This window comes from Gastrolobium bilobum, unplaced genomic scaffold (genome assembly GCF_033153095.1).
Source record: "Gastrolobium bilobum isolate Gb01-03AN ecotype WA unplaced genomic scaffold, APGP_CSIRO_Gbil_v1 utg7904, whole genome shotgun sequence".
NCBI lineage: Eukaryota > Viridiplantae > Streptophyta > Magnoliopsida > Fabales > Fabaceae > Gastrolobium > Gastrolobium bilobum.
In genome coordinates this window covers 188,651-203,578 of record NW_026899548.1, presented here as the reverse complement: position 1 = coordinate 203,578, position 14,928 = coordinate 188,651, and the positions used below count along the sequence as shown (strand labels likewise).

The 14,928-nt window shown below is 38.0% G+C and overlaps 1 protein-coding gene across 1 annotated transcript; it reads left to right on the top strand.

Moving 5' to 3' along the window:
• The first annotated feature begins 1,477 nt into the window (after positions 1-1,477).
• On the top strand, positions 1,478-12,003 carry LOC133291332 (probable beta-1,3-galactosyltransferase 2). The gene is made up of 12 exons (XM_061489586.1): positions 1,478-1,676; positions 1,757-1,908; positions 2,867-2,960; positions 3,381-3,442; positions 3,534-3,688; positions 3,811-3,874; positions 4,256-4,328; positions 4,439-4,559; positions 5,033-5,120; positions 5,192-5,317; positions 11,083-11,192; positions 11,569-12,003. Exons 2-12 carry the CDS (start codon positions 1,790-1,792, stop codon positions 11,715-11,717), a joined length of 1,161 nt encoding a protein of 386 aa, XP_061345570.1. The 5' UTR covers positions 1,478-1,676; positions 1,757-1,789; the 3' UTR covers positions 11,718-12,003.
• The last annotated feature ends 2,925 nt before the right edge of the window (positions 12,004-14,928 follow it).

Here is a 14,928-nt window from a genome sequence, read left to right as displayed (position 1 = left end):
GCTTTAGGCCAGGCTTGACAAAATTGGCCTATGACCTACTTGTTAAAAAGGTTTTCTTATGATATCAAAAAAAAAAAAAAAAAGGTTTTCTTATAAGCTTAAGTCGACTCTACTTTTTTAATGTAGGCCGGGCTGTTGGCCAGGCCAGGCCAGCCTGACCCATTTACACCCTTAGTTACAAATCAATCGATTTACCAGAAGAATATAAATAGGATTAGAAAACCCTAACAACAGCTATTTATGGACCCAAGTTCAAACTACTAAAAAAAGAAAAAATTATAATAATTCAAAAGTCCACAATAGTACTTAACCTCTAGTGACTCTCATCAGTACGTGAAATATAAGTCACACCTAACACATATAATTTTGAATATTCACTTAGTCCTTAAAGTTTATGTCGAAGGGAATTACAATTTTGTTATCAAATTAAAATTTGAATACAAGAATACCGGATTTCTAACCTAAAATTTAAAACATGATATGCAAAATATGAGACCCTACTATCCCATGCATTGTTTTCCATTTACATACCTATCATATCAGGTTATCTATAATTGTAGAGTTAATTGAGATTATATTAACATCCTGAATTGAGTCATTCCTCCTCGAACCGTCTATTGATATTTTAATCAACCCACCATGAGATTAAGCTCAGCTCAAATTTCTAACGGGCAAAATCTTGAAGATTCCCTTAGTCTGTCGGGCACAATCTTCTAATCTGCACAGACATGCACTTTATTCCATAGGTAAGTAAAGTTATAGCGCGTTACCATCCTTCGAAAGGTATCTGAATGAAGGCAAAGTCATTTTCTCAGGCTCAGCAACGTGAACCCTCTCATAAATTTCATTTTCAATGTGACAAAGCACATTTTTTACTTTTGCAGCCAGAAACGGAATCACGGTGTAAATATTGAGAAGAAAGACCTCATGCGTTTTGTGTTAGCAGAAGATTAAATATATATATACATATATGTATATAGTTTACTTTACTGGCTCCGTTACACTTAACCATTATTCAGGGCTAGGCAAACATACTTGTTCGGCGTTATCAGAAGAATTGAGTAACATAACCCGTTTCCACCATTTGGTGTTTCACTTTTGGTTATTCTGACCATAAACCAAACCAGTTTACATGAAAAGACTTGGGTGGGATCCATGTGAACTGGATTCAACCCATTGTTGAGAAAACCAACCTAGGTGTACCTGCTGTTAGTACAAACGATAATAATAATTACTTAATACCAAACGCAAATTATAAGAAACAAAAAAAACTTTCTATCAAATAACTGCAATTAATGCATACAATAATAATGTGTTTTTCCTTTAATTTTTAATTGGGGTACGGTATTAATTTATTATATGATTTATGAAACTGCACATTGAGTTGAGCTGAAAAGTTGTCGAATGAAACATTTAGCAGATTGTTAAGGTGAGAAACAAAAACTGAAGGGAGACAAGGTAACACCGACATCTGAGAAACCGTGATCGAACACTTGAATAACTGTTACCGTTATTTGTTACAAGTATTATTCCAAATTTCCTGTGTGTGTTACGAAGAGCCGTTTGTTGAAAAGGGTCGGTTCCGTAACATCGGAAGATTAAGAGGGTGCCTTAGTGAGTCTTCCTCTCTTGCCTCAAGCGCACGAAGTAGGGACTGAGTCCCACAGACAGAAGCTGTAAAGTTTTTTTGTTTCCCCTCTTCTTGTTGTGCTTTTTCCCTGTTTGAATTTGTTTATTCTATTTCTGGGTTTTGTAGTGAGGTGAGGTGAGCAAGAAGAGGAGAAGGAAAATGTCTATGAAAATCAAGGGAGGAGCTTTAGAACTGAGTGCGAGGAGCTTCCTTCATAGGAAATGGGCTCTTTTGCTTTGTGTGGCCAGCTTCTGTGCCGGAATGTTCTTCACCAATAGGTACTTGTGCTTATGGGTTTCTATAATTGGGCATCAAGTTTTCATTTTTGGTTATTCTCATTGATTGATTGAGTTTCTAGATTGGGAATGGGGTTGTGCCTGTGGTTTAGCTCCAAGGAAGAACATTTTGTTACCTGATTTTGAAGGAAGTTCTTGACATTGGCTAACTGTTCTGCTACATTGGATTAGATGATTGATTTAGGGAAACTTGTTCTGAACCAGCGTCAGTTGTTCTTTTTGTTATTGTTTGTTGTATTTTTTTATTTTTTTTATTTTATTTTTTTGAAAAGGGGTTGTTTAAATATGAATTGTGTCATAGGTATGGACTGCATTGTCATGAACTACATTGCTTGTGCATTGAACTTAACCCGTGCCTTCTGCATTAGGGCCGCTTTAATCCTTTCGAATTCTCACTCTTAGTTTGTTTTATACTTATATTTAGATTATAATTGTTTGTGTATAATTCACCGTATGATTTTCTATTGGTTTCATTAAATGTCCAAAGTTACACATACACATTTTATTCTTCTCGCATCCACTTCATGCTTCTCCTCCTCCGTGGCCTCAAAACAAGAGAGGTGGGTATCTGTATTTTATTCCCCCCCACCCTCTCTCTTTATGTAGTTGCTGAAAATGGTAAGCTTTTAATTAAATAAAGGCATTGTAGTAAACTTAAATTGAATGGAGACTTATTTTCATATGTCATGACTTTTCATCCTCAATTTATTGACTTTCTTCATCTCCCTTGATTTTGGTAATGCAAGTTTGAGGACAAATATCCACTTATTAAGCTAGGTTTCTAAATTTAAGTGTTCACAACTATGCTTTTATCATCAGAAACTGAAGATAGAGTTCTTTTTTTGTCCAATTTCTTCTCTATTAGTATTTATTACATTAAATCTCAAGTGGGCTAATCATTGTAATATATGTGTATTACTAACCACAAATTTTGTATCAGGATGTGGTCAATGCCTGAATATAAAGAAATTTCAAGGACTTCTAGTGAGATTGAACGAATAAAATTAAACTCTGATGGTTGTAGTCTTAATCTTGTAAGTTTATCTGTCACACTTCAACTCATGTCATATTTTTGCCATGATTCTATCATGCATTTTACCCCCATCCCATGATATGCTTGAAGCACCGGCAACAGGAACAGGCTACTGATACGATGTACACACTATTTTAATTCAATTTAATTATGAAAAATGAGGCTTGTAAGTTGAAGTCTTGCTTAGTTGACAAGGTTCTAATGGTCACGGACCTGCTATTTCAAAAGATAAAGTGTTAGGTGCATGTCAAGAATGCTTTTTATCTGTAACATTTTTCTCTAGTTGCTTTTGAAATTTAATATTTCTTTTGAAGTTTAAATCATAGGCATATAACTATTAGCTGCATCTTCTGTTATTTTTTTAAAAAAAGAAAGAAAGTGATCACAACACTTTTTGCTTAATGTTTTGCCATTTTCCTAGGTTGTGAAGCCTAATTCCAATTACAGTCAAGTGGAAGTTTCAAATACACAGAATGTTATCAAGTAAGCCTAGCCAATGCTTGTTTGCACTGGATTTACATATATGCTTATCAAAGACGTAAATGCTAAACCCATTGCTATACATGAATTGCAGGAAACCAAGAAAGACTATCCACTTTGGAGCTGAAGGAAACTCAGAGACAGTTGATTCAACTCCAAGGAAAAAATATTTCATGGTTATAGGAATCAATACAGCTTTTAGTAGCAGGAAGCGAAGAGACTCTGTTCGTGCAACTTGGATGCCACGAGGTGATTTAATAATATTCCAGCATTTTCTGGTTTTTCCTGTTTTAAAAGTTCTCTTATAACTTGTTTATGTGATTCCATATGCCTCATGTACTGATCCATGATTTCTAATTGAACTTCATTAGCTGAGGAAAGAAAGAAGTTGGAGGAAGAAAAGGGCATAATCATTCGTTTTGTTATAGGTCACAGGTTAGATTCAATATATCTCCTGGTATCCACTGTCATTATTCTGTTGCAGTTAAGTTCCCATATGATTTGGTCATTAGAACTTTGTTTTGTGGCCTCACCATCAAATTTTTTCAAACTGATCACTGTTATTCTCTCATTCTGATGCAAGTTGTGTTTATTTCCATCCAACAAGATTGGTGTTGATTGGTAGTATACTTACTATTTCAGAACATTCTTTTAGTTGAAGCAACTATAAATAATTGTTGTCAAAATCAATCACCTAAAGTTACAAAACCTTGGGCTAACGTGAATGATGAATTCCTATATGATTGGTTGAGTTCATGTTGCCTTGTGGTGTTACATAACCAATTACCTATATTTAATTAGCCTTTTTGTCTGTAGTTCTACATCTGGTGGCATTCTTGACAAAGCTATCGAAGCAGAGGAGAAGCTTCATTCGGACTTTTTGAGGCTGGTGATCTTTCTCTCCTGTCCTTTTTCATTTAAATGGATAATTCCATATCTTATTTATATTGTGCTGACTTATTTTTGTCGATGAAACAAAATGCATCCATGTTTAAGCAGAACCACGTTGAGGGCTACTTGGAACTATCGGCTAAGACAAAGACCTACTTTTCAACTGCTGTTGCCTTGTGGGATGCAGAATTTTATGTCAAAGTTGATGATGATGTTCATGTAAATTTAGGTAAATAGAAAAATTATTCGGTGTTTAAAGTTAATAATTATATTTGTAGAGTTATGGGAGAAGTAACTAGGATAAATTGAAGTGGTAAATCTAAGTGGCATTTTATGTGCTTGGTATGCTGAAGTGTTATATATTGAGAATTGGTGCATTCCCTTTAGAACATTCGCATAATGGTTATGTGTTTTAATATGTTGTTCTCATATATGCATTTGGATGAACTTCAAATCAAATTGACAGAAGAATGAAACGCATAAAATCCACTTGACTCTTGATTATTGTAGGTTTACTTGACTACCTTCTTTAGACTTAATAATAGTAATTAGATATCGCAATTTCTCCAGTGTAAGCTTGTGTAATTTCGTTCAATTGGCTAAGTTACAAGCATAGTTATTTAACTAAGCAACCATAATTGTTGGTCAATACAAACATCCATCACTTTCCTCGTTGTGCTTATTGTTTATTTTTTATCTCAGCAACACTTGGACTGACTCTGTCTATGCACCGTTCGAAACCTCGGGTTTATATTGGGTGCATGAAATCTGGTCCTGTCCTTGCTCAGAAGTAAGAAAAGGTGTATTTTATTTTCTTCATTTTGTTTAAAACCACTTCGTAGTGTAACTGTCTTACTACAGGGGAGTGAAATACCATGAACCAGAATACTGGAAATTTGGCGAGGTGGGAAACAAGTACTTTCGTCATGCTACAGGACAATTATATGCCATTTCACAAGATTTGGCTACTTATATATCAAATAATCAGTAAGTTTTGTTTTCCTCGCTTAGAACTGTTGAAGTGCACAAAGGGGGGAGAGGGTACTAGTGAAATTGAGATTTTCATTATGTTGGAACAAGTACAGACTAACAATTTCATGGACCTTGTGTGGCCTTCTTTACTCTTACATAATTGAATACTATACTAACTAATATGGCATACAGTCACCTTTGATGGATTGTGATAAGACACCTCTGAGGGTGTATAGTAGAAGACGTCACAGAGGATCAGCTCAAGGGGGGTCAGCTGAGGTGGCAGGGAATATTTTAGATGGAAGGAATTCAGTTAGAAGGGAAGGAGAGGCACATGATGTGAGGGCTGACGTGGCTGCCTTAAGCGAGTAAATGGTTATAAGGAGGGTGTGGCATGGAAGGAAAAAGGCAGGCTGGATTTGGAATGAACTTGGGAGAGAGCACACCTCTCGAAAGTGTTGCATTCGTGACTGTTCATTGCGTTATTCCTTTATGCAATTCATAGCTGTAGCTGTTCTGCATTTTCTTCTTGTTATTGTAATTGTTAGACAAACTATTTTCCTTCTTTCTTAGATGTATTCAGTTTTCATTATCAAATCCAGTAAGTTCTGGGCCAAATTCCCCTGTGTTTTCATTTCTTTTGTTGGCAATCTGATCCAGTCTTAACAACTGGTATCAGAGCACTCCGATCTGGGGTGCTTTGAATGGTTCTGACGCGCAACATGGACAACCGATTTGAGATTTTAGAAGAGAGGCTAAGAAGCAACGAGGCGTTGGTGGAGGAACGCTTCCGGCAAAATGAACAAAGACTCAATGAAATACTGCAGCTATTGCAAGACGACCGTCATCGCAGAGGGCACCGTAATCATGAGGGAAATCGTCGTCGTGGTCGCTCACGGAGGGTGAGCCTTGAATCCACAGAATCTGACAATAGATTCGAGACGGAGGCGGACATGCGTAGAACGGGATGGCAAAGCCCAAGACTAGATCTACCAAGATTCTCAGGAGATGATGTGTACTCCTGGCTGAACAAGGTGGAGAGATTCTTCTTAATTAATAGAATCCCAGACAGAGACAAGGTGGAATCTGTGATGGTGGTATTGGAAGGTCCTGCTCTGAATTGGTATCAGGTGTGGGAGCGCGACAACCCTAATGCGTCGTGGGCAGACTTCAGAGCAGACGCAATGGAGCGATTTCAATTGGAGGTGAGTGGAAGTCCCTACCAGGAATTAATGAATCTGAGACAAACTGGAAGTGTGGCAGTTTACAGGGCTGAATTTGAACGGATCATTGGCCCCCTCCATTATGCTGATGAGCATATGTTAAGGGAAATATGGCTCCATGGCATTTGTGACAGCTTCCGTATTGAGTTGTTGCAGAGAAACGTCACAAGTTTGGCTGAGATGATGAGAGAGACGATGCTGATGGAGAAACGGAACGCTGCGTGGATTGGAGATGGGTTTGGAATTAACGGAGGAGTAAGATGGGCTGGACTAGGTAGGACAAATCAGCCAAATCGAATTGGGCCAAGCTCAACGAGTAACAAACAAGGGCCCAATCACGCAACCCAGCTCAATCAGACGTCGAGAAATGACGCTTCTGCCCCTAATAATGTGGCTGAGAATAACACGCGTGTCTCTGGAATTGCCAATTTGGGGGAATCTGCTGGCATTGCACGAACCCTAGCAGATTCGACCAGTAATAATCAGAAATTTGTGGGACGGAGACTTTCCCAAACGGAGCTTCAAGATCGCATGCGTAGGGGAGCGTGTTTCAAGTGCAATGAAAAATGGAATCTGGAACATCGTTGCAAAAGTGCACAGCTGCAGCTCTTGTTGGTGAACGACGACGAAGAAGCCGACCGTCCAGAAGGGGAGAACATCCAAGTAGAAGAGGAGAACGAGACGGAGAAAGAGGAAGCGTTGCAGCTTTCTATGTACAGCGTCCTAGGGCTCTCTTCGAACCAAAGTATGCAGCTATGGGGCTCCATCCGAGGGGAGCGTGTCACGATGCTAGTGGACTGCGGAGCGACTCATAATTTTGTGAGTAAGGCAGTGGCGGACCGTTTGTGTCTGGTTGTTGAAGAGACCCTCACTTTTAAGGTGGAAATGGGGGACGGTTACAAGGTTACTAGCCACGGGATCTGCCGTCAGGTGGAAATTCTAATACAGGGCACATCCACGCGTCAGGATCTACGCATCTTCGAGCTTGGTGGGGCCGAAGTCATTTTGGGTCTCGACTGGCTGAAAAGTTTGGGAGAGATTCGTGCTGATTTCAACAAACTCACCTTGAAGTTCCTTGACGGTGACCGTGAAGTGGTGTTGAAGGGAGATTCATCTATAACCTGCAAGAAAACGACAGCTTCTTTTCGTTCAGCAATTAAGGCGTTGGCTGAGGACGGACAAGGGTATGTGATAGCTTCGATGTGGTCTTCTGTGGAGCAGAAGAAGAACACTGGAGATTGGAGAGAATTAGATGAGTTGCTCGCAGAGTATGAGGACATTTTTCAAGTTCCAAATGATCTCCCTCCAGCCCGAAGACAAGATCATGCTATAATCCTCAAACCAGGAAGTCAGGTGCCAAATGTTCGACCCTACAGGTATCCCCATTATCAGAAAAATTTAATTGAAAATTTGGTTGCTGAGTTGTTACAATCGGGGATGATCAGACCGAGTGTAAGCCCTTACTCCAGCCCAGTAATTCTGATTCGGAAAAAAGATGGTAGTTGGAGAGTGTGTGTTGACTATCGAGCCTTAAATAAGCTGATTATTCCTGATAAATTCCCTATTCCGGTCATAGAAGAATTACTCGATGAGTTAGGAGGCTCTAACATTTTTTCTAAACTGGATCTGAAATCGGGGTACCATCAGATTAGGATGCGTGAGGAGGACATTCCTAAAACGGCTTTTAGAACACATGAGGGCCATTACGAGTACTTGGTGATGCCGTTTGGGCTCACCAATGCTCCTTCCACCTTTCAATCTCTTATGAATGAGGTCCTCAAACCATTTTTACGCAAGTTTGTTCTTGTTTTTTTTGATGATATTCTAATTTTCAGCAAGGACCAAACTGATCATTTGGAACATCTTAAATTGGTGTTTGGGGTGTTGAGGCAACACTGTTTATTTGCAAACAGAAAAAAATGTAGCTTTGGGCAGGAATACATTGAGTACTTGGGTCACATAATTTCCAAAGAGGGAGTACGTGCTGACCCTAAGAAAATTGAAGCCATGACCAAGTGGCTTCCCCCTAAGAATGTGAAGGCACTTAGAGGATTTCTTGGATTGACCGGCTACTATAGGAAATTTGTGCAGGGGTATGGAAAGGTGGCTAAACCATTGACAGACTTGTTAAAGAAGGACAGCTTTGTTTGGTCAGCAGAGGCACAACAAGCTTTTGAACAACTGAAGACAGCTATGTGTTCCGTCCCTGTCTTGGCACTCCCTGATTTTACCAAGCCTTTTATGGTGGTGACAGATGCTTCGGGACGAGGGATAGGTGCTGTTTTGATGCAAGGGAATCAACCCATAAGTTTTATTAGCCAAGGGTTCTCACCTAGAGCTCAAGAAAAGTCTATTTACGAAAAAGAATTAATGGCTATTGTCTTTGCGGTGCAAAAGTGGAGGCCTTACTTGCTGGGCCGTCACTTTATCATTAAAACTGATCAGAAAAGTCTCAAGTTCCTAACTGAGCAGAAGTTGTTGGGAGAGGACCAACAGAAGTGGATATCAAAGCTGCTTGGGTATGATTTTGAGATCCTATATCAACCCGGAAAGGAGAACGTTGTTGCTGATGCACTTTCTAGGAACTTAGACTTATTTTCCTTGTCTTGTGTTGATGTTACAGCTTATGACCAAGTTGAAAGTGAGTTGCACAGGGACTCAAGAATGGGGATTATTATTCAGGATTTACTTCTTGACCCCCAAGCTCATCAAGGATTCTGTTTGCAAGGAGGGCGGCTGTTTTATAAAGGGAAAATGGTGCTGGCTAAACAATCTGCACTGGTTCCTAAAATTCTGTTGGAGTTCCATGATTCTTGCATTGGAGGCCATTCTGGGTTCTTACGGACTTATAAAAGGGTTGCTGGTGTAGTCTATTGGGAAGGCATGAGAAAAAATATCAAGAATTATGTGGCTGCCTGTGCTGTATGTCAGCAAAGCAAGGCCCAAACTCTGTCTCCAGCGGGTTTATTGCAGCCTTTGCCTATCCCCTCTCAGCTTTGGACGGATATCTCCATGGATTTTGTAGGCGGGCTGCCTAAAGCTCATGGGCTGGACACAATCTTTGTGGTGGTAGATAGGCTGTCCAAATATGCCCATTTTATTCCCTTGGCTCATCCATATACAGCTAAGGAGGTGGCTTTCCTGTTTATCAAAGAAATTGTTCGCTTGCATGGGTTTCCCTCTTCCATTGTAAGTGACAGAGATCGTGTTTTTATCAGCTCTTTCTGGTCAGAATTATTTCGATGCAGTGGCACGAAATTAAAATATAGCACGGCTTATCACCCTCAATCTAATGGTCAAACAGAGGTGGTTAACCGTTGTTTGGAAAATTATTTGCGATGTTTTTGCAGCCCAAAACCAAAAACTTGGCCAACTTGGCTCCCTTGGGCCGAGTTTTGGTATAACACATCCTATAAAAGCTCTACGGGTACAACTCCATTCAAAGTTCTGTATGGATGTGAACCCCCCACCTTGTTTAGATCCAGTTTCATGGCTTCCCCTGTGGATGAAGTTTCACAGCTGCTGCAGGACCGAGACTCTATTTTGATTGAACTCCAACAGCAATTGTCAAATGCTCAAAATCGTATGAAGGTTCAGGCTGACCAACATCGACGTGATTTGGAATTTGTTGTGGGTGACTGGGTGTATCTCAAACTGCAGCCTTATAGGCTTAAAAGCATAGCTAGAAGAGTGAACGAGAAACTCAGCCCGCGTTTTTATGGGCCTTACCAGATTGTTGAGCGCATTGGTGCCACTGCCTATAAATTAGCTCTTCCGGATGACTGTCGAGTTCATAATGTGTTTCATGTATCCTTATTGAAGAAAGCTATCTCCCCCTCTACTACTGTGCAACCTTTGCCTTCCATACTAACAGATGATTGGGAACTGAGAGTTGAGCCTGAATCTGTCCTGCAATGGAAAAAAACTGCACTTGGTCGAACGGAGGTCTTGATCAAGTGGCTACACTTGCCTGATTTTGAGAATTCATGGGAGGATTTCGCCCAGCTTAATTCCCAATTTCCCAATTTCCACCTTGAGGACAAGGTGAAAGTCATGGGGGGAAGTATTGATAAGACACCTCTGAGGGTGTATAGTAGAAGACGTCACAGAGGATCAGCTCAAGGGGGGTCAGCTGAGGTGGCAGGGAATATTTTAGATGGAAGGAATTCAGTTAGAAGGGAAGGAGAGGCACATGATGTGAGGGCTGACGTGGCTGCCTTAAGCGAGTAAATGGTTATAAGGAGGGTGTGGCATGGAAGGAAAAAGGCAGGCTGGATTTGGAATGAACTTGGGAGAGAGCACACCTCTCGAAAGTGTTGCATTCGTGACTGTTCATTGCGTTATTCCTTTATGCAATTCATAGCTGTAGCTGTTCTGCATTTTCTTCTTGTTATTGTAATTGTTAGACAAACTATTTTCCTTCTTTCTTAGATGTATTCAGTTTTCATTATCAAATCCAGTAAGTTCTGGGCCAAATTCCCCTGTGTTTTCATTTCTTTTGTTGGCAATCTGATCCAGTCTTAACAGATTGACTACATTTTGATTATATAATGCCAGGGATTTGCTGCATAAATATGCTAATGAAGATGTATCGTTGGGATCTTGGTTTATTGGTTTAGATGTGGATCATGTTGATGATAGGAGAATGTGTTGTGGTACACCCCCTGGTATGTTGTTTTGATTTTCATCATAATCTAATAAAAGAAAAAAATCATGTGACACCATTATCATTGATCCAATACTTTTTCAGAAGCATTTTATATAAATCTGAACAACTAATGAAAAACTTTGCATCTGAATGTGCTTGTTCTGTTTGAGATGTCATGTTATGATTCATTGAATGGTACTTTTATTTTCCCATTTTTAAGACCTGGATTGCCATGGTTCCAGTCATGCCTGATATATGATCATTTTCCAGGGTTTTTCTTGAAGAGAAAAACACTGACAGGAGGAAGACATCATGACATATATGTTAAAAGTTTTAGTTAATTATTAACTGAGTTTGAAGATTTATTTAATAGCAGAAGTGCTACCCTCATGCAGATTGCGAGTGGAAGGCTCAGGCAGGCAATATCTGTGTTGCTTCGTTCGATTGGAAATGCAGTGGGATTTGCAGGTCTGTTGAGAGGATAAAAGAAGTTCATCAGCGTTGTGGGGAGGATGAAAATGCATTGTGGAGTGCAACCTTTTGATAGAGTCTACTACTCATCTTCTAAAGTGAACAAGTACAATATTCAGAAACCTGAAAGGTGCATGCTATATACGTAGTATGAGACTAGAAGATGGTTCAAAATGAGATAGGCCTTGCTGCTTAGGAGCCATTCGTTATCTCAACTGAGGAGATAAACCCTCTGCAGCCTAAGACTCTAAGAGAATGAAGAAGATTGTAGCAACCAAACCAACCCATTCTTTTGTTAAGTGGGTGGAGGGCTTTATATTCTAGTTCTCTACCATGTCTAGCGCTTCATAATAATCAGTTCTCACTGTGTCCAACTTTTGGTCTTTTCTTTCAAATTTTATATAATCTAATTTGTTTCCCATGATTGTTACTTTTGATTTTATTTTATTTTTTGTTTACCTCACTATACCTTGTCAGGTTTTGCTGTTTTCTGTTAAAATGCGAAAATGAGAACAAATTATCTTGTATTCAGTTACTTGATGGAAAATATTAGTGGGAAACAAAGTATACGAAGGCGAAATTTTTTTGGGCAGGCATGTGTTACGCAGCCCCATGTTTGTTTAGTACTCATTTTATTCCTCATTTTTATTTGTATAATTTGTGCTTGATTCTAGGAGTGTTAACGTTGAAAGACTAAATTTGTGTTAAAATATGTCAGACTAACATAGTTTTTATAAAAAATAAAAGTCTGGACTAATTTGTTAAAAAAAACAAAAACAAAAATTTATTCAAATAAAATATATGATCAGCAGTATTGATAATTTCACAACGATTTATAAATTTAATGTATATTCAAACAATATAATATAGAACAAAATCATTCAAAAAGTCTATTTTTTTTTTTTGATAACATTGAGAAGTTGGCTTTCGGTTCTTGAAAAACCACTTTCTCAACGTTAATTAAAAATAAAATTGAGAAGTAACTTCTCAATTATTTAAAAATAAAAAGATATGTTCAATATTCCATTCCTCGCAAACTAAATTATTAACATTTTTTTTTATGAAGAAAAAAGTATAACATTGATAAGTCAGTTTTTGAAAAACCAACTTCTCAATGCTTTGAAAAAATTTAAAATAAAAGTTGACATCAAGAAGTCAACTTAATATGAACTGATTTATCAATTAAAAAAAGGGATTACTAGATATATGAGAAATAAAAAAGAAAAGTGCATTATTTACCATGAGTTCGTGATAATTTGCTTCCAAAAGTTGTTTTTTTTTTCCCTCAAAGAAAACTCAAGAATGAAAATGGGCAGGATCAGTCTCTTTCAAGTAACACAACAAACAGTGAGTCAAATTTCTTTTTTTAAAAATAAAAATAGCACAGTCACAATGTCCAATTCCTATTTATTGGCCCCATAAACAGAAGACACCTCACTTCAAAACACGAGCCTTTCTCTAGAGCCAATGGGCAAATCTAACGGCTCATGATGCTTCCCTCATCTAACTTATGATTAACACTTCCAAGAAAATTTGATTTGTATAGTATCCTTAAATAGCAATCATCAATTCTGTTAGTATGGCAGAGTTTTGGATTTTTCATCTGAATTGGTGTATCATAGAATTCCCTAGAAATTTGGGACCAGAAAGAAAGTTGAAAATATTGTCTTTTCTTCCATTGTCAACAAATCTTATAACTAGGATAACATAAGCGAAGTGATAAGATGAATGAAAGCATTTATTTGTAAAAGGGAAATAATAATCTCATGTATTAGGAGATGTTTTATCTCATACGCTAGAGATATTCTTGTGGGGTTCACTGCTTTTTTTTTAAAAAATAAATAAATAAAAAGAAAATGTCGACACAAATGTTGAAGTATCTGCAGGAAGGGAGAAAAATTTCCTGCCCTTTGTAATATACATGCTTCTTTGATCAGATATATCCTATGTTAATGAAGCATGTTACAATAACAGTTCTAAAACCAATGCAATATTGTAGCTGGGAGAATGAGAATTTACCTTTTCCAGTAATCCATGCTAACAACCTATCTTTCCCAACAACAATTTGAAAAGCGATTTAGTGGCCAGTGGAATGATATGCAAATAACTATAGTATCTGCCTTCAATTTGTAACATCAAGAAGATTATTAGAATTATTATTTTGGTAAGTACAGCTAAGGAATTACTGTAGTTAGAGGTAACATAAAACAATTAATCAGAATTTGAGCCAACTTTTTTTTTTTTTTTTGGATAAAAAATGTTGTTTTGGAGAATCAAATCAGAGATATATTTTTTTTGAAAATATTTCAATAGGTTCATCGCTTCGCGACTAGTTTGATTCGGGACATTTATTTTTCTACAAAGTTGTTTAAATTTAAAAGCAAGGGAAAGATGGGATGTAGTCAAAAAAAGAGATGAACCTTTAAAAAGAAGCAAAGTAAACGTAAAGAAAGATTTATCATGTCAGTTGATACTTCCTCTAATGAAATCCCTACCACCCTGGAAAAAGGAAAAAGGTAAAACAAATTTCCTACCAACCATACCAATTCATTTCTATCCCACACCAAGAATTTGATCACTGTTCTTTGGGGACACAAAAAAGGGCTAATAAGGTAGCCACCGCAAAGTAGCTAGCTGCATTAAGATCAAATCTGCACAAGAGATCGAAGAATCAGTCAATGCTACTCAAACTCTTTGTTACATTCAATTACAGTTTCCATTATTGTTGCTCATGAACTCAACACACATGACAACATGTACAAATTAAACACACTGAAACAACCTTGAAGGTGCTGCTGATTGCTAAAGAAGAGAAATTGTGATTGCCCGAGATCAATTACATGTGATATTGGCACGGCTCAATCAAATAACACAGAGCTTTTGGATTATAAAGCACTGTCTTCTGATTGAACCGTACCAATATCTCAGGCTCTTAATTATACGTTTGAAGTCTGATCCACCACCACGTTATATAGAGCCATCATGTTCCTGTACTATTTGAAGAAACAATCATTGGTTAATGTATGTGACAAGAAAAGCTTACCCCTATGGTAACTCCAATTCATCCTCAGAAAATATGATACTTGGAAAGAAGAACCAGGAAGAGTTTTATGTGACTGAATTATATGCCTAAGAAGAAACAAGAGTGGTGAAGAAGGCGACATGTTTTCTTGGAGTAACTATTGTGTACTGTGAGATTCTTAGAATTTAATGGATGAGAGAGAGAGGAGAACAGAGATAGAGAGAGGTAGAGCCCTAAATATGCTGGTATTTAATTTGCCAAC

Excerpts from the sequence above, each read along its gene's own strand:
- LOC133291332 (XM_061489586.1), top strand. The coding sequence starts at position 1,790 with ATGTCTATGAAAATCAAGGGAGGAGCTTTAGAACTGAGTGCGAGGAGC. Across the intron at positions 1,909-2,866 it reads GGAATGTTCTTCACCAATAG|GATGTGGTCAATGCCTGAAT; the intron begins GTACTTGTGCTT and ends ATTTTGTATCAG. Across the intron at positions 5,318-11,082 it reads ACTTATATATCAAATAATCA|GGATTTGCTGCATAAATATG; the intron begins GTAAGTTTTGTT and ends ATATAATGCCAG.